Raw genomic sequence first — 20,281 nt, forward strand, 5'->3', positions numbered from 1 at the left:
TGTTTTGTTTTGTCTACAAAACACCCAAAACAGGCTGTTTTGGATACAAAACGTTTTGTATCCGAAACGTTTCGCACATCCCTATCTCCTTCCCCTTCCTACTGACCATCCATCCATTGGGGAAGGCAGAGAGGTGGTTCTGCTTCTGTGGCAGGTTGCTGAACCACATGATCCAGGAGCATGGATAGGTGCAGCATCTTTTCCTTCATGTGCTGGTGGCAGGGAGAAGTGAGCTAACTTTAGTCAACAGCTCCCCACCCCCACCGCTAAGTAAGTAAAAAGGCACCTTTTAAAGTGGTGAATCTCTTCTACTTATCATGGGGAGAAAAACCATCCCTATCCAACCCCAGAAAAAAAATCCCTTCAGTGGCTGATGCTGGTGTCAACTTGCATTTCTTTTTAGATTGTGAGCCCTTTGGAGACAGGGGAGCATCTTATTATTTACTTTTCTTTGCAAACCACTGTGGAGCCTTGTGTTGGAAAGTGGCCTATAAATTTGTATTTGTAGAGAACAGCAAGCCAGTGGGAAACCAGGCACATACAACTGCACCCATAAGCAAAGAGGCTGGCTTGGTCGCTAGCTGGCTGCCCTGCTTTGAGCCAAGAGGCGACATTGCTGGCCTGTCTGGGGAGAGCAGGCTGGGTGACCTGTCGGGGAGGACAGAGGACTGTGTGCATGGTAAACCCAACCAGGAGATGAATTTACGGCTAAGAAGCAGGGGCCTTGAGAACTCTGCACCTAGACAGCAGAATGAGCAGAAATATAGCTCACCTAGTTATCAGCTTCACAGTGGTGAGCTGTATTTATCATTTTTAAAATCAAAATATGCAATACATTTATGCAAATGTTTATCAAAATATGCAATAAATCTATGCAGATTTTATACAAAGTGCAGACTTTTTGGATTTTTTCCTTTTTTTGAAGTAAAAAGTGTCCTCTCTTTCCACTTTTTGGGTGGTGGATATCGACCTTTTTCACCATCTGGACCTGGCAATCCTAGTACATGGTCATGTTTATCCACAACAACCCTGTGAAGCAGGTAGGCTGAGAAAAAAGGAACAGGCCCAGAGTAACCCAGTGAGTTTCATGTTCTGTTAAAATACCTACCAAAGAATGCACGATACCTTGAAATTCTAGGCCACTGCTCCTGGCCTGTCTCTTCTCAAAATGCATTTTCTCTAGCTGGCTAGTACAATGACAAGAGACAAGGGTGCATTCTACATAAGAGAGTACTTTCTACATAGTAGTGCTTTCTGTATTGCATAAAGGAGGTTGGAAACAAGGAAGTCAAAGAACGACAACTCCCATAATAACCTGACTTCCCTCATATGAGATTCTGCATTTTCTCTGTGCAAATACTGAATGCAGTTTGGCTTTGCTTGCAAGACAAAGGCAATGGCCAATAGTGAAGACATTTTGAAGTATTAAACTTAAATGTCACATTGTGTAGGTGAAAGAGGAGGAGGAGGGCCAGCTATAGAACCTGAAAGCAGAAATGCCATGCACAAAGATTTCACTCCTGAATGGCAGGCACAAATTTTGAATCCTTACAAAAAGAGAGAAATCAAATCAAGACAGGCAGTCTTGAGAAAAGCAAGTGATTCACCCTCCCCCAATTTTGTTCCTGTTTTGTAACGTGAAGTGCAAGGAAGTCACACTTCTACAGAGCTCTCCTATAGTATGCGTATCGGCTTCGAGTCACCACTATCAGTTTCTTTATAGCTTCTTTAAGAAACTGCAGTGTACTTTTGAAAATACACATAGTAGCAGCAGTCTAGAACTCTAGTTCAGCAATTTCCAAAAAGGCAGACCACACGTGATCTTTCGCTCTGTCATCAGGATGTCAGCAGTTAAGTGCTGCTTAAAATGTGACAAGCTATGATGCTATTATCTACTGTATTCAATGGTATATTGAATAGTGAATAGCATGCAAACAGAGGTGGTGTTTCTTGTGTACTTTAATTACAGGTATCATGTCTCATGCTTCTGCTCTCATTATCACTACAGAAAGAACGCAGTCGTGAACAGGAGGGCTGAAAGGTTCCAAATATAGGCATCTATCTCAAGTGATTGAGGAGGGAAGCAACCAATTTTAAAATTTTGGCTAACATGGTCTACAGTGTTCCAGAGACAGAACACTACATGTTGTGGCTGCTGCGGATCTGGAAGGCAGCCCTGAGACTGTTAAGAACCGGCAGTTATGCAAACAGCATTAGCTATTTGTTTCCAATTGTGAAAATGAGAATAATGCTGCATCTGCAACTGCTGGTTCTTAGGGTAACCTTCCGAGTCTGCAGCAGCCCCAACATACGGTCATGATGTTGTGGATCATGTCAGCCAACAGAACTAAAGTTAGACCCAGATGGAAGACAAGAAAAACCTCATGTTTTGGGGTTAGGGAATTCAGCCAAAGGTGCTGTCAAGGGTCAGCCAGGTTCAACATTGGCTGGGGACTCACACCTATCAGAGAGCAAACCCTGTTGCAGCCGCCTGTCTTATTCTGTGCCCCAGCAATGACACTCCCATTGACCGATGGAGAAGATGGGAGAAGGAGAAACTGCCACTGGAGTGATGATGCAGGGGCCTTTGTGAGAAAGTCCACTGACCAGTGGGGAGGGTGAGAAACAGAGGAGCAGCCAGGGGTGTAGCTACGGGAGAGGGGACCCGTGTTCGCCCCTCTCCACCACGGCCCCTTGGAGAGAGAGAGGCAATGAGGAAAATAGGGGGGGGGGTGGAGCTGGGGCCCCCACGTTCTTTGAACCCATCTGCTCAATTAGAGCTACACCCTTGGGAGCAGCTCCACTTCTTTCCACCCTCTGTTCCCATTGCTGAAGGAGAACACGGTGGTGACTTTTCTTCTTACCCTCCAAGGAGCTGCCAAAACTGAAGATTCCCCTCACTGACCAATGGGGAAACCAAGAGGAACTGTTGCCTAGTAGTAAGCTTGTGGCAATGCTAGAGGTGGCCCAACATCTCACAGAGGGCCTACTGCAGGGCTTTGCCATTGGCCCTGACTGAAACCATCCCCAAAAGATCAGATACAGGTTAAGGCCATGGCTGTGTAAATACCGAGTTACTGTATCATTCAGCAATCATTAGATTAACAGAAATGCTGTACAAATCAATACTGTTTCAGTTGAAGCTTCAGTGAAACTGCAGTGCAGAAAGGTCCTTAGACTTTTCTACATTTCCAACAGAAATATCATTGCTTAATACTATTACCTTGACTGCAACAAAGGCGGAATCCATGGTGTGCCCTGCTCGGGTGATTTTCAGAGACAGCGTTCCCACATTTTCACACACTTCATAAACATCCTGTAGCATTTCAATCTTAGACCACTTCAGTTCCAGACTGGAGGGGGGGAGGGGGGAGTAGGTGGAGGGGGAAAAGCATTTGTGGTGGGAATGTCTCCGAAGAAATAATAAAAAACAGCTCTGTTGACTGAGCATTTGAGATAAGCATTTCCCCCTTTATCTCCTGCTTGTTGTCTTAGCAAACACATGTTTTCTACCAATCATGTGAAGTTTGAATCTAGTCTGCAGAGAGACATTAACAGGGCTTAATCTGAACTAAGGCTTATCAGAACTAAACTTTGGATGTGTTTTCATGTGAAGACTCAGTCCTGGAATTGTGATGCATATTCATAGATAAAAGTGTCTCTGAGAATGCATAGAACACATTTTCCTCACCCCAAATAGTGACAGCCTGTTTTCATGCATTTGGGATTAGAAGGCATTTAGGGCACACACACACCCCACTCGACTGTCATTAATGATTTTTCATTTTCTGCTTATGTAAGATTGTGTACAGGAACACAGGGGAGCGGGCTAGAATATTTAGAGCAAAGCAATGGTACATAATGATGAATAGTAAGCAACTAATTTCAGTTGGCATCTAGTGTCATGTCAAAAGCACAAATCAATTCCTCTCTCCCCACCCCCAACTTTACTCCTGGAGTTCCTTCTAGGCTGACTTCACAATGTCTGAAAGCAAACATTTCTTTGGGGGGAAATTGGGATGTTCTAACTGGTTGCCCTACCAGTTGTTCCAGGGCTAATTATATAGTAACTCTACCTTCACCAAGAGGGAAGTGCAATCCACATCAGAACGTATGGAAACCGGTTGCATCATAATCACATGATGTATCAGACCTCATCTTGTGACTTTGAAAGGTTGATATCAGTAAATTAAATGTGCTCATTTATATGATAGAATTTTTTTAAAAAATCATTTTTTAAAAAAGACTTTCCTTTAAAGTGTGTGCTGACCTGGCTCCAGGCTGTTGAATTCATAGCATTTGGAGCTGAGTGATAGAACTAAGTCCTTGATCACTAGTAGTCATAAGGTCTAACACTTTTCATAAAAGTAAACGTGTTGGGTTTGGCCAAATCTGAATATTCAAGTTATAGTGTTCCATACGAAAGCCTCGTTTTTCAATTTCAAGCTCAGATCTGATGTAGTGGATTGAGTGTTGGGCATAGACTAAGAAAACCTGGGATTAAATCCCCTTTTAGCCATGAAGATTTCTAGATGATCTTGGTACAGTCACAATCATGTCGTCTAGCCAACCACAGAGTGTGGCTGTGAAGGAAAAATGACTCCTTGGAGGGAGAGAGGGATACTCATTTGATAGATAAATAAATCCTTAAAAAAAAAATTATACATGCCTCTCCAGTACACTACCACTTGGGGCAGGTCACAACATTAATAAAATAGATATGATATAAGTAAAAGATTAATAAAATTAAACAAGTTTAAAGACCAGGCTAAAACACACACATTTAAAATTACAATTTTTAAAAGTTTCAAATTAAAAGTTAGTTTTTAAAAGCTAAAAATGAAAAAAGCCTACCAGATATAAGCAGCAGATAAAACATTAAAAAGCCTCTTTAAAAATATGCATCTAATTGCTTTTAAAAAAATAACAACACTGAGGGAGCATGGAAAATGCATTCTATGCATGCTCAGAGACACTTTTATCTATGAATATGCGCGCATGCGCGCGCACACACTTCATTCAATTACACTAAATTTAGTACCCAAAATATTACCACTTCCAATCTTCTCATCACATTTAAAATTGTAACAAGGTAAAAAATAATAGTCAAAGCAAAGTTTCCAGTCATATATTTTGAAAATTTTGTCTACATTCTTGGTTTGACTGGAAGAAATTGAAATATATTTGTTTTTAAGTACAGGTAGCTAAATAAGAGTTTTCTCAGAATTTGAACCCTGAGAGGCACGTCTCCAAATTTAACCTACGTTCCAGTATGCTTATGAGATCACCCAGCAGTGTGTGTGTGTCTGTGTGTGTCCCATCAACTTCGCAATGCCTGGACCAATATGAACCAAATCGGGTACAGTGGTAGGGACACACAGTGACAATTCAATGGCATGGGTTTTTTTTTAAATTATGTCATCCACCTCAATTCAAGATGGTGGACACATAAACATTTGAGGCACAAGTGGTCCAACTTATTAGAACAACTTGTTAGTTGTTACCACAGTAAAAGTATATCACAAAGTAGTTAGTAGATGTAGGCAATTGTAGCCCAACAGTGGCCAACATCCAGACCAGTGTTGAATGCTGCTGTGCTAGCCTTAGGATACAGTCCAATGATGTTGCACAAATAAAAGAATGTATGTTCCAGACTAGTTCTTGCACTAGTGGAATTTGTTGACATGTTGCACAACTTAGTATGTGCCCTGGAGAAGGTCTAACAGCTGTGGAACACTACAACCTTTCAAAGCTCCAGAAACTTCATACATGCACCCAACTTCTCATTGTTTTAGCATAACATTAGCTTGGGTATCGGCCAGTATTTACTGAAGATTATATGGTACATTCCCAGCACATTTTGATGTAGTCTCTACCCAATATGAAAACAATCCTGGATGCACATACCTTATACAAGGGTGTTCCATAGCAACTCTTAGGAGGAGGATTTCAGCTTTTAGGATGAAATACCATGAACCTGAGAGTAACCCCCCTTTAAGATTGTGGACTTATTTCTCAGTAAACGTACACATGATCACACTATTCAGCAAGTCAACATTCACTGTATTCGTCAGGAACTAATCCAGCTCAAAATGCACTAGGACCCACTAGATACTGTTTCAATAAAGTCAGGTTACTTGCCTGTAAAAGTAGTTCTTTTAGTGGTCCGTTGTCCAGTCACACTAATGGGTGTTCATGCAGGCACAGAACACAACTCTGAACCTTCCAGAGCTAACTCAGACTTTTGACAAGAAGAGTTCCCCACCCCCCACTACACTGCACATGACCCTCTCCTCTTACATCAGTCTTAGGGAGACCACCACTCACACCTCATAGAGAGATCACTGCTGCAGTGCGGAGGAGGAAGGGTCATGTGATTGGACAACAGACCACTAGAAGAACTACTTTTGCAGGCAAGTAATCCAACTTTCTTTGTAGTGGTCCTGTTGTCCAATCACACTAATGGCTGAGTAACAAGCTAACTCACCTGGATGGTGGGATCAGTAGAGACCTCTCATGATACGACTGTATTTAGAACTTCTGCACCCAGTTGGGAGTGTTGTTGCGACCTGATGTCCAAAGTGTAGTGGCAGACAAAACAACAAGGGGCCTTGCCAGGTGGCCACTCTGCAAATGGCATCTAGTGGATTTAGGAGGAAGGCCGTGGAAGTGGAGACAGCTCTTATGGAGTGTGCATGAAGGGATCATGGAGGAGGTTTATTAGGCAGAGAACAGCCGAGTCTGGTAGCAGAAGTTATCTAGGCAGATAAACACTGGATTGAAACTGCTTGGCCCTTATTAGGACCTGCATAGCAAATGAAGAAAGTCTTAGATTGTATAAATATTATTATTGTTGTTGTTTACACAGTCAGACAGGTGTTATTGACTGGTTTGTTTTATCCAGACGTCGAGTCCTTCCCAAGGACCTGGGATGGCTGAATTTTATTATCAATGCTGTTGCTGTTATTATTATAGATATCATCACAGAATATAGACTGTTCCCAGTAAAGTTGCTTTTTGTAATTGGCTGATGGAGATTTCTGTGGCCCCTATGGTGCTGAGGTGCTCTTCAAGTTGTTTTGGAATTGCACCTAGGGTGCCAATTACCACTGGAATTATTTTGGTCTTCTTCTGCCACAGCCTTTCAATTTCAATTTGTAGATCTTTGTATTGGTTGATTTTTTTCTATTTCTTTTTCTTCTGTTCTGCTATCCCCTGGTATTGCTCTGTCGATTATTTTAACTTGTTTTTCCTTCTTCTCAACTACAGTTATATCTGGTGTATTGTGTGGCGGATGTTTGTCTGTTTGTAGTCAGAAGTCCCATAATATTTTTCCATCTTCATTTTCGATAACTTTTTCAATTTTATGGTCCCACCCATTTTTGGCTACAGGTAGCTTGTATTTTTTGCAGATGTTCCAATGTATCATCCCTGCTACCTTCTCATGCCTTTGTCTGTAGTCAGTCTGTGCGATCTTTTTACAACTGCTGATTAGGTGGTCCACTGTTTCATCTGCTTCCTTACAAAGGCGGCACTTGCTGTTTGTTGGGTTTTTGACTTTTGCTCATATTGCATTTGTTCTTAGTGCTTGTTCTTGTGCAGCCAGTATTAAACCCTCTGTTTCTTTCTTCAAGTTGCCATTCTTAAGCCATTGCCAGGTCTTGGTGATGTCTGATTTTCCACTTATATTGTGCAAATATTGACCATGCAGTGGCTTATTTTTCCATTTTTCTGCTCGGTTCTTGACTTGTTCTTTTTTGTAGGCCTGCTTTGTTTCATTGGTGTTGAATAGTTTCTCGTTATTGACCATTTGAAGTGCATCATCTTCACTGTCCTTGATATATTCTGCAAGGCCTCTTTTCTCCTCCTCTACTGTTTGATGGACTTGCAGCATTCCTCTTCCACCTGAGCTGCGAGGGAGGTATAGCCTATCTACATCACTGCGGGGGTGTAGAGCATGATTGATGGTCATGATTTTCCTGGTCTTACGATCTAGCGTCTCTAGCTCTGCCTGGGTCCAGTCTATTATTCCTGCAGTGTATCTGATAACAGGTATAGCCCTGGTGTTTATGGCTTGTATGGTGTTCCCACCATTGAGTTTGGACTTGAGGATTTTTCTAACTCTCCTGATGTATTCACTTCCAATTTTTCTTTTAACTTCAGTGTGTGCGATGTTATCAGCCTGGAGAATGCCCAAGTATTTGTAATGTTCTTTCTTTTCCAGGTTCTTGATGTTGCTTCCATTGGGCAGTTCTATTCCTTCTGTTTTTGTTATTTTTCCTCTGTTCATTATTAATGCAGCACACTTGTCTAGTCCAGACTCCATTGCTACATCGCTACTGAATATACGGACAGTGCTTAGCAGTGATTTGATTTCTGACTGGGACTTTCCATACAACTTCAGATCGTCCATGTACAGCAGATGGTTTATTTTTTCTAACTCTCCTGATGTATTCACTTCCAATTTTTCTTTTAACTTCAGTGTGTACGATGTTATCAGCCTATTTATTATTATTATTATTATTATTCATTATTCATTTGATTTCTATATCGCACTTCCAAAAATGGCTCTGGGCGAGAAATAATAAATAAATAAGATGGCTCCCTGTCCCCAAAGGGCTCACAGTCTAAAAATGAGGTAGCACGTTGTAAATAGAAAGATAGTGTCCATTTAACATCCAAGTTATGAAAAACCCTCTCTACGTCCGAGGTAGGGAATGGGAAGAAGACAAGTAGGCAGATGTAACACCACCTTAGGAAGAAAGGAGATATGAATGCAAAGTAGCACCTTATCTGACTAGAATAACAGATATGGAGTGTCCATTCTGAGTGCTCTCAACTCTGCTACTCATCTAGTAGAGGTTACTGTGAATAAGAAGGAATTTTAAAGGATAAATAATGTAAAGAGCCTGTAGCTATAGGCTCAACTGGTGTCTCATGAGGGTCATGAGTACTTGTTTCAAATCCCAAGGAGGAACCAACCTGGAATTAGGAGGAAACATGCAGAGCAAACCCTTGAAAAAATGTTTGTGAGTCTAGAGAGTAAAAGCATGCCACTTCCAGAAAAAGCTGAAACTACAGCTAAGTGAACGTTTAAAGAAGCAACACACAAACCCATCTTCTTTCAATGTTACACATAAGAAAGAAAGAATGGAATAGAAACTTCTGTTGGGAAAATTCCCTTGGAATCAGCAAAGGCTGTGAACCGTTTCCATTTTGCACTATAGGAGGCTCCAGTAGAGGGTTGTCTGAAAACTTCAATGACTCCAAAACCACAGGGTCATATACATATTCAGGTTATTCACCAGGCTGTGAGATGTAGAGTGTATACATCTGGGAGAAGAATGGTCCCGTGTTCTCTACCCATCAGTTGGGTAGATGAATGGTTCTGCTGGGTTCTATAGGGTTGTAAACCATGCCTAGCGAAGCCACCATGGGACAAGGAAAATGCAATCTGTATTGTCTAATTGAATCTTCTGCAGCACCTTGGGGAGCAAATGAAGTGGGGGAAACACATATAGAAGACCCTTGTTCCATGGCTGGAGGAAAGCATCCCCTATAGACTTCTGGTGGTGACCCCCCCCCCCGCCAAATGCAAAATATGTCACAGTGTTGGTTCTCTCCTTTTGCAAAAAGGTCCATCTGTGGGGGGGGGGGGTCCCACAGACTGAAAATCTGATGGTAACAACCAATGGATTTAGCGATCCAGGTGGCTGAGGAAATCTGTCCATGTGTTCTCCTTTCCTGCAATATGAATGGTCGAGGGTCAGGTCTGATAATGTGGTAGACACCACTCCCATATCAGAATGGCAAGGTAAGATAACTTCAGGGAACGTTTCCCACCCTGATGATTCAAGTAAGCCTTGGTGGTGGAATTGTCTGTTAATAGCAGAACAGTCTTGTTCTCAAGCAAAGAGAAGGCCTGTAAGGGAGTCCCTACCTCTTTGAAAAGGCAAAGAGAAAGCCTGTAGGGCCTTCCATATCACCAAGAGCGAAAGGTAGTTGATATGATGGGCTCTTTTGTTTCTGGACCAGGTGCCTGCTACAATGAGGCTGCTGCAGTGTGCTTCCCAGCCCAAAGTGTGTCCAAAGTGACCATGATCTCTGGAGATTCCCAGAGGAATCTTCCAAATTGGTTACATCCAAGCAGCCAACTTCCAAATTGGTTGCATCCGTCCACCAACATACTGAGTGCCATATTAGGGGAGGTATAGACCCTCTAATTGAAGTCCGAGAAGAAACCTCAGGAACCACTCTTCAAGGGGATGCATCTGCATCTGGCCAATGGTAGTATTGGCATGGTGGAAGCCATGAAGGCTAGGGACTTTTGCACAAAATGAGCTTTGCACCGTCCTGAAGAAAGAATGCAGTGTCCCATGTTCCTGATAGTGTATCCTCTTCAGTGGAGAATTCAAGCTAATGTGGTCCTGGAGTTAAGACATACGCCAATGAACTCTATGGTGCGTGAAGGAGTAAGGTTTGATTTTTCCTGATTGACCTGGAGGCCGAGACTGTCCTATAGGGTCAGTGTTGTGCCCACATGTTGTTGGAGCTGGTGTTTTGATTGTGCTACCAGAAGCCAATCATCTAGCTAAAGGAATAGTGTGATAGAATGTTCCCATAGGTGGGCTACTACTATGGCCATACATTTTGTAAAAATGGGAAATGGAGGAAAGGCTGAATGGCAAAACATTGTATTGGTAGATTGTGTCCCCTATGCAAAAATGCAGGTATTTCCTGTGAGAGGGCTGAATAAAGATATGGAAATATGCATCTCTCAGATCTATAGACGTGAACCAAGCATTCTAGAATAGTAGTGGTAAGATGTCCGAGATTGTTGTCATACAGAACCTTCAATAGATGATAAAATGGTTAGGATGGTGGAAGTCCAGAATTGGTTTGAGGCCCTCATCACACTTGGGAATAGCAAAATAACATGAGTAGAATCCTGCGTGGAGGTTTTGGTAGACAGGTTGTATGGTCCCCTTCTGGAGGTGGTTCAGAATCCCCTGCTGAAGGATGGGAGACAATGACATCTTTAAAATTCCCCAAAAGGGTGGGGGGCGGCTCATCTCTATGGCATAGCCCATATGCACAATCCTTAACACCCAGTGATCCATAGTTATCTACTGCCCCCTGTTTGCACAGGGGAACAAATGGGAGGCCAATAGGGAATAAACGTCATGATCTCTTAGGGTAAGTAGATTTCCCCTTTTATGGGGATGACTTCCAAGATTACTAGTATGGTTGATATCTATGTTGTTCCTGAGAGTGGTAAGATTGATATTGGGCTCTGGGTTGGGACTGTGACGACCAGGAGCGAGGCTTTGATTGTTTCAGACTGTAGGATTGGAGGCCCATAGATGGAATAGTCGACTTTATTTTGTGTACTCTCTAAGGTGTCATTGATCTCTTTGCCAAAAAGATTCTTGCCATCAAATGGTAGATACTTGATACGCAGCTTGGCCTCCGAGGTTAATGAAGTGGTTTTTAGCCAAGCATGTCTACTCAAGGCTATAGTCGCTGCCATTGATCTGGAGCCAGTCAGCTTCGTGACAAGCTGGATGCAATAGTTGCTTAGTATTCTGTAGGCTTTCTGACAGAAAGGTCATAGCCGCTTCTTTCTGCTCTGTTTGTAACTGACCTATGAAGGGCTGAAGCTTCTCAAAAAGAAATTCACACATCTAGCTATGCAACCTTGATAGCTGGCTATTCTCACTTGTAGGCTAGCTGTGGCATAGATTCTCTGGCTGAATGCATCCAATTTATTTCCATCTGGATCTGCAGGTGTCAAGAGCAGCTTTTGGTGAGAGCCGAGCTGAGGGCTTTCCATCCCGATAGAGTTCAGCTTGAGATGCTTGGGGAGATAGCCAGTATCAACCCAAACAGATAGCCAGTATCAACCCAAACAGGTTCAAACACTGGGGGGTGGTTTTGAAGTTCGAAGGCAGGGGGTGTCCCACTTTAAGGGCAGGGGAGGATGCACTTACCTCTCCCTCCACTCCCCCCCACTGCCAGTGCCCAGTATTTTACAGGTCCTACAGGGTGGCAGAGTACTTCCCTGCAGCCCCGTTTGCTCTTTGCCCAGAAGTGGCTGGAAATAGCTGGTGTGCATGTGCTCACACATGCTGGGCAGGCAGGCGCATGTGTACTCGTTCATGTCGGTCAGGCAGGCGCATGTGCGCTCGTGTATGTTGGGCAGGCAGGCGCATGTGCGCTCACATTCCCAGCAGGCACACATGTGCCAGCTGCCTTAGCACTAGCTAAAAGTGGATGGAGGGGTAAATGCACCCTCCCCCACCCTTAAAGTGAGACACCCACCACCACTGAGCCACCTGTTCCTGGTTCCATGGACATCCCTATCCTATATATATGCTAAAGCATCCTAGAAATTGGTTGAGTGAAAGCTGGCCTTTCCCAGGTGCTCTTTACCACTTCTGACAGTCAGGAGGAGAGAGAGGGAGATGGGAGTGCCAGTCCCAGACCGTATAAGGCCAAAAAAACCTGGGTTTTTAACATCTTGGGGAGCCCGTTGTACCTCCAAGCTCAGGGAAGATGCCATTCGTTGTAACTGCTCTGTGTAAGGGTGATAATCCCTTGGTGGTGGGTTTTCTTCAATGCAATCTGGAGCAGTAGGGTAAATCTGCTCATCCAATGGATGCTGTGGGGAGGTGGGATCATTCTTCATATCAGAGGCTGGAGAGCCCAGAAAATCATGTATTGGGTCTGCAGCTGAGGGGTGTATGAAAGCCACAAGTTCCCTTTGTTGTATGTTCTGGCCGGCTGCTCTAGATGAGGACTGTGAAGCAGTAGGGTGAAATTTCTTTGTTTTGCTGGTGGTCACTGTGGGCAGCCTGGGGCAGTACCCCTTGGTGAGCAGGACTGAGAGCATGAGTAATGGTTAGAAGGGGTTTTAGCCCATAACCAGCAGCCCACTCCCCTGACCTGGGATCCCAGTACCTCAGGTACTGGTGGGGGTAGTCCAGTTCGAGATCCATGAGCAAGTGTTCTACCTGCTGCCTGTGGTAAGAGGGGGCAGAGCAGTCAGGCGAGCAGCCTGCAAAGCGATCTCAAGCATATTCAGGTCAGTGCAAAGAATAAGGAAACCTTTGCCTCCAATGCTGTCGCATGTCATGCCTCCTGCAATTGTGCGGTGCACCAAAATCTTCGTCATGGCGTTAGGAGTCGTGGTTAGATTCCATATCCTGTTCAGGGCTGGATTCCTCTTCCAAAGCAGGAGAGCCCTTGGTTGTAGGGCTTTGGATGGGCTCATGTTCTGAGTGTGAATATTTGGAACGGTAGTCAGGAGATGGGATGTAGCTATAGATGTCATTTCCTTCTGAGCATTTGAACTGGCCAGGGAGTAGGTCCTTTGTCTGCGTAGACCCATATTGAGGATCTACCATTTGATGGCAAGAACCTTTTTGGCAAAGCCTGCAATACCTTTAGGTTTTCAGGGCCTGGTAGATGAGGTAATGCAAATGGCTTGAGGGAGTAGGGTACAGACTTTCCTTCCAAGTCGAAAGACCTTGCATTGGAGAATGGGAGAGATGGTAATATTCCCACCATTGCTGTGCAAGTATTAGAACCAGTATTGGGTTCTGTCATGCTAGTGGGGGTTGTTGTAGGAGCAATGGAGTCATTACTCTTGTTTTGCTGAGGGGAGGGGAGGTGCTTTACAGAGTAAAGTTGGTACACAATGCCCTCTCCCACAAGATGGCTCGAAGCCTTTGAAGCACTGTTTCTGTGAGCTCATCTCAAGCACTGGCAAACTTTGTGAAGGTCAACCTTGTGTGCTTCTCCCAGACAAGAGAGGCAATTGGAGTGACTGTCTGAGGAGGGAATTTTTCTGGCACATGTAGAACAATCTTTAAAAGTGCTCAGTGTGGCCATAAGATATTCTGAAGAACTGAGGCAAAAGTGGTGGGGTAGGGGGTGGTTACAGAGAAAAACGCTACCAAAAAGACAGAGGAAACAAGCAGACAGAAGTAAGGAAGAATAAGCACCAATGAAAATATAGGATGGCCATTACTTTATCAAAGACAAATACTCCGTGTTTCCTTTCTATTTTCTTTTAGCTCTTTCTCGCAGTAACCAGTGAAAGGAAGGCTATCTCGATGCAACTGCTGCAGCGGTCAGGAAAAGACTGAGGTAAGAGGAATGGGTCATATGCCATGTAGCAGATTCCGCGCTGAGTTCATCACACCCATTAGTGTGATGGACAGGACCACTATGAAGAAAGATACTTTTACTGTGGTAACAATTAAGAATAGGAGAAATGGATTCAAATTCTGAGAAAACTCTTATTTAGCTTCCTGTACTTAAAAACAAGAACACCTTAAGTGCGCAGTGGGGAAATGCTTGACTAACAAGCAGAAGGTTGCTGGTTCGAATCCCCACTGGTACTATATCGGGCAGCAGCGATATAGGAAGATGCTGAAAGGCATCATCTCATAGTGTGTGGGAAGAGGTAATGGTAAACCCCTCCTGTATAATACCAAAGAAAACCACAGGGCTCTGTGGGTGTTAGGAGTCGAAATTGACTTGACGGCACACTTTACTTAAAAATAATCATTTTATGCTGTATTTTGATTTACTGTGCTACTCCCTTGTTGCTATCATAATAAAGGGAATGTTTGTAGATGACTAACTGAAATGTTAGGGACACATTACTAGGGAGAGGGAAAGTCTTGGCTTTAATGGGACCTTTTAGATATTGAGTACACCTTTTTATTATTTGGTATTTTAAAAAGTTATTGAGAATTATTCAATATTTTTCAGATATGTCACCAACCCAGAGCAAGAGTGACCTCTAGCTGCAGAAAGCAGCATGTAAAGCTAACTTTTGTTTAGTACAAAGCCTTGATGTTTAATTTCCAAGGCTTTCCTTCCATACACATCCACCCATCCACATCTCTACACACACACACACACACACACACACACACAGTCATCATTAATATAATTACAATGATATTTCACAGTGGGCAAAGTGCTTGACAAATCCTGTTCTGTTTCATTCAGCCTACATGACCCAGCAATAGTAGTGCAGATAAATCTTAAGGGGAAAAGAGAATGAAGCTTCTATCTGTGTTTGAATGGGTGCATATACTGTGAGAAGCATACCTGATATGGTTTCAGCATAACAGCCAATCTTGTTATGCCACATCCAGCGCATAGTTATGCAAATTTAACATCCCACTGGATATTTAGGCACATCCTATTTTTCATTTGTAAACATGAGATATGTGGGTCTAAATTCTACCTTGAAGTGAAACCATTTGATCTGATATTTAGAAGGAGGATGTCTAAATTCAGGGGACTTCACTGTTGAGATGATGAGAGAAACATACCCTGTACATGCTCAAGGGTACTCTTCTCACTATTACTTCAAAACCTCTAGGGCTGACCTCCAGTAATGACAATAGGTGTCAGGGCTGAACACTTAGGAGTCTGTTGCTAGATCTTTATTTCCTCACTCTGCACTGACAACAACTTTCCTTGTTTTAAGAGAAACAAAATAGTTAAAGCTGATAGCTTTTCTTTAACCAACGTGTTTGGTTGTATGCATATGCTGTACAAACTTCCAGAACAAGAGTTCTTTGTAATTCAAAGGCTTGCATATTCCTGTAGCAGTAGACATGGCTCTAGTCAAAATACGGGGTGGTCCTTCCAGGAGGCAAGGTGAGTCAGCTGCCTTAGGCAGCAGATTATTGGGGCACCAGCAGGGTGATAAGTTGACTCCTGCTGCCTTCCTCTACTACCCCCTTCATAGGAGCGGCTCTTCACATTCTTCTGTTCCTGACCTCCACCTTCTTCTCCCTCCTTTTTACCACTGCCACCTTCTTGGGCATAGTGTACACACATCATCTTCTACCTCCTCCCACTTTCACTGCTGTGCTGCTGCTGAATTTCACTTCTTCCCTATTTTTATAATCACAAGTGGAGAGGGGGTGCTTGTGGCTGCTTGAAAAGGAAAGATGGGGTGGAGGGTGAACACGAGGTGGGGTTACTTTTGGCACCTTGCCTCAATTCACAAAGGTTTTGAGCCACTACTATCAATATACTGTCAATCCATTTGGGCCAGCGTCTTTAAGCAACAGTGAAGCACGACTGTACAGTTGTGATCGTTGCAAGCCCGTGATGTCACAGGCTGGGATGATCTCTAAACTGTGCAGGCGTGTCTCGCAATCGCTTAAAGATACTGGCCTGAATGGATGGGGCCAGTGTCTCTCCTGCTACCACCCCACCACTGCCGGGGGAATGGGGGAGAAGGGAAATGGGCTGCTCGCCCCCCCCCCCCGACAGCCACCCCTCAGCCACGGTAAGACTTAAAAAAAAAAAGAGTGGAGCTTTGGAAGTGTGGGCCCTCCAAAGGAGGTTGGGGGGAAACTCACAGCTGGGTGGTCCGGGCGCCCAAATCACCTTGGTGCGCCCCTTGCTGGAGGGCCAAGTTTGCCTATGCCTGCCTTAGAGTTAAGCTGCACATGATACTCATTCCATAGATGACTGAGTCCCTTATTATCTCTATTTTTGCTGGGTTGAGGGTGGGTCACGCCTTTTAGATTTGCAGGAAATACCTGAATAAGTAATGCCTGAACAATGCATATCGGTTACCTCTATATAATCTATTGACTATTATTAGCTCTGAGTTTCCTATACTGGTTACTAGGTGACCACACTAATATATTGATTAAAAAAAAAAAAAAGTCTCCTCAAGCTATTTTTCTCCACTGGGGAAGAGAGACTGCTGATGTTGTGCAATGGCTAGGAGACTCGAATCAGGAAGTCCCTGGTTTTAATCTTAATTCTGCCATGAATTCATTAGCTGGCCTTGGACATACCACTCTCTTGCAACCTGTCCTATCTTATATGGCTTTTGCAAGCATGACAATAAGCTATAAGAAGCCCTTTGAACACTCTATATACATGCTAAGTATTACTAAGTTTACATTGCAACAACTCTCAAGATGCCAAGCACTTTTTTAAAAACTATGATCTAGCAATTTCATTATTTCTCTTCCAAAAATGGCAGCACATGGTCTGACTTAATGAAAGAGACAAACAACAGGCATTGTGAATGTGAATAAGGAGGAGAAAAGGAAAGTCGTAAGTTACATTTCAGGCACAGCAGAGTTTCCATCTGGATCAGTAACTTGAATCTTCAGGTTGTCCGAGTTCCCCTCCCAGTAAGGATCAATGACATAAAGTAAGATCTTGCGATTTAAATCCCTCTGACTGAATTCTTTCTGAATGAATCCACCTGATAATATAAGAGAAACACTGGGACTAGAATGTCCTCAAAGAAGGGAAGGTACATACACTTTCATAGTGATTCTAACTTTGTTAGAGAACAGAAACGATTGAAGAAATATGGTTGGGGTGTTTCTTCACAAAAAACAATGCAAAATCCATCATACTGAACTGAAATTGGGGCTACTGTAATTGATTTTACTGCATAGAGGATCTGGTAGGGTGCTCCATGTTTTCCCTACCAGACAGGTAGGGGGAAAGGGGAACCTAGAAATTTGGGCACATCTTCAGTTGCCTTCCCTCCAACTGGTTTATGCTTTGTTGTTCTCTTATCCTATCTCTCTACACAAATAATCCTTCAGATACATTCCACAACTGCAATTTGATAAGACATCACAGCACTTTTTCCTTCCAAGTGGTAACATCCCTTTGGGAAATAATATTGAAGGTGCTTGCACTTCCGGCCTTCATCTGAAGCAGTTTTTGTCCTTCAGAAGTAAATGTAATAATTTATGGAACCTGCTCTGAACTCATGAAATAGAATGAACTTATCCATCATAATAAAACAAACAAACAGTCTGGTTGTTCAGGAATTAACCACTGACCTATATTTGGATTCTACATATTTCTAATTATATTTCAGTCTGCTTTCCTGACTATCCCTCTTGACAAAACCTTCTAGCAAAATGTTTCTTATAACAGTCTACTTAGGCATAAGCTGGAAGAGTATGCTGCACAAACTGTCTTCAACAATATTAGAAAACACATTTGATGCAATACCTGTTGAAATATTTTGCAAGTAGCCATAATGAGGTCCTTGTAAAATCTTAAAAATGATTTGGTCATCATCTGTATCACAATCCGATGCCTTCAGTGACTGCGCAGTAATGTAAATGCCATAGTTGCCACTTTTCAGCAATTCAACATCAGAAGCACTACGAAGGTGAACCATTTCTGGTGCTGTTTTTGCTGGACTATCCACCTGAAGCAAACATGAAACACAACTATTATTGTTAGATTTTGATCTTATAACAGTGTTGTTAAAATATACTAAACCATTAGCGGTACAGTGCAAATCTCTAATATCAAATTTGTTGACAGCTACCCAAAGGGTCATTGCCACTAATAGGAAGAATGAAAGATCTGCTACTATAAAAGAATTGATCGACAAATTGTCACAAATAGCACAATTAACTAAGTTGACAGAATCTGCCTGTTTACGTGATCGGAAACTGAGTAAATCTAAGTTCTAGCCCTTTGTTGATTTCTGGAAGATATAAATATAAATGTTTCTATGAACTGTAAGATTGCTACAATCTTATGTGTTTATAATGATGGGATTGAGTTGTATATTTTAATACTAATGTATTTGCAGTTTGATTTTAAAAACCTACCAAAAATATTTTGATTAAGAAGAATCCAGCATACAGTACTCCTTTTTCCATGGCCTATATAATTAATAGTTTTTTTGTGAAATGAAAACTTTATCCATGGCACTCAGACAAATAAGTTGAATTGCCCCCCAAATGATTACACTAATCCTATACTACCTGGAAAACTGGAAGCTGCTACACATGTAGTCCAAGTAACTCTGAGTACTAGAAAAATCTGAAAGGGGGACATTTGTAATTTCTCCTTCAAAACAAGGAATCAAAGTGTATCCCAAAAAGATTAAGATATTTATACATCACCAGAAAAATGAAATTTTGGACACAAGTAGTTCAAGACACCTTCATTATTACAAATAAATGAAAACTGGACATCTAACAGCCAAAACTGAGGGCATGATGTTTACTTTGAAATTGTAGATAATGCTTAAACTCAGAGCAAGCAAAACCAGACAGGGATAGAAGATTGGGCTACTGAAATGGTTTGCCCTCCACACACCTGAATTGGCCTTCAGTAATGCTTGCAGAATGCAAGCTGAATGTGTGTGTAAAACTTACCTGAATGATGAACGCCAAAGGCTCTACTTGCACTTTGTTATTTACTATGAAGCCTTGGTTCACTCCATCTGTTGCCACAAATGTAAACCTGTCAAACCGAGAATCCCCTCCTCCATGTCTATAGGCAATGTTCATGTTGTCCACATCTTGCTGGCTGAAGCTTTGTTGCCACAGTTCAAACTCCCTGTTATAGAGCTGGCCATATTGCGGGAGTTGTGCTAGGAGAAAGGAAAGGTTTTGTGGAGCTGTGTCTGGGTCTGAAAGCTGTAGAACATCTGGAGAAAGGAATGCCATACCACCGTCAAGTAATCTTAGCCCCTCATTCTTGGCCACTGTGGGTAAGGCTCGGTCCACTGTTTTTAGGATGATCTCAAACTTTCCATGTTTAGTCCTTAGCCCATTGCTGACGATGAATCTGGCAAAAAGAGGCAAGGCAGCCTTCAGCATGTGTTCCTGTTTCACCATCTATTGAAATGAAATATAACAGACACCTTTACTAAAGGCTTTGTCCCTTCGTAACAGAGATACACATCAAGATCTCAGTCTTTGATAAGATGACTCTAATGAGGCTCTGAGCCCTAAGTTGGAACTCAAACACAGCATTCAAAAGATTAATGAGCAAACTAGTAACGTCACTACAGACTTTGTGGGAATAACCATGAGGATGTGTACATATGACACCCATATTTCAGTTGCTCTGTTTTGTTTCTTTTTCAGTGCCCCACATTAAAGGGTGATGAAAAGATTGAGAATTTGCTATAGCTATTTGATGATATAGGCAAGTCCATACCAGGCAGCTGGTTTTATAGGAAGCTTTAAATTCTAAGTTGTTTGAATTCTAAGAAGCTTGCCAGACGGTAACCTCCACATGTTGGGCATATATGCATGGAGTAGTGTAGAAGATGTCATGAGTGAATTAGAAGTATATATACATTGGTACACACAATTGCCATGATTATCATGATAGAGGAGGGAGTATATTTTGGACTCAGTAGTCCTATTCACAAATTATATTCAATGCACATGTAACCTGTGGACAATTTAAGCACATACAACTTGGCACGTATGTACCATTATTCACA

General features: G+C 42.6%; 1 protein-coding gene across 1 annotated transcript in view; it reads right to left on the reverse strand.

The window, feature by feature from the left end:
• The window catches only part of LOC128344954 (FRAS1-related extracellular matrix protein 1-like), a 45,614-nt gene that overhangs the window by 18,559 nt on the left and 6,774 nt on the right, over positions 1 to 20,281 (reverse strand). The window contains exons 2-5 of the mRNA XM_053296096.1: positions 19,200 to 19,664; positions 18,034 to 18,235; positions 17,119 to 17,263; positions 3,224 to 3,353 (exon numbers count right to left, since the gene is read on the reverse strand). Coding sequence (XP_053152071.1) covers positions 3,224 to 3,353; positions 17,119 to 17,263; positions 18,034 to 18,235; positions 19,200 to 19,664 — 942 coding nt within the window. The remainder of the gene's footprint in view (positions 1 to 3,223; positions 3,354 to 17,118; positions 17,264 to 18,033; positions 18,236 to 19,199; positions 19,665 to 20,281) is intronic.

Source organism: Hemicordylus capensis, chromosome 2, assembly GCF_027244095.1.
Source record: "Hemicordylus capensis ecotype Gifberg chromosome 2, rHemCap1.1.pri, whole genome shotgun sequence".
NCBI lineage: Eukaryota > Metazoa > Chordata > Lepidosauria > Squamata > Cordylidae > Hemicordylus > Hemicordylus capensis.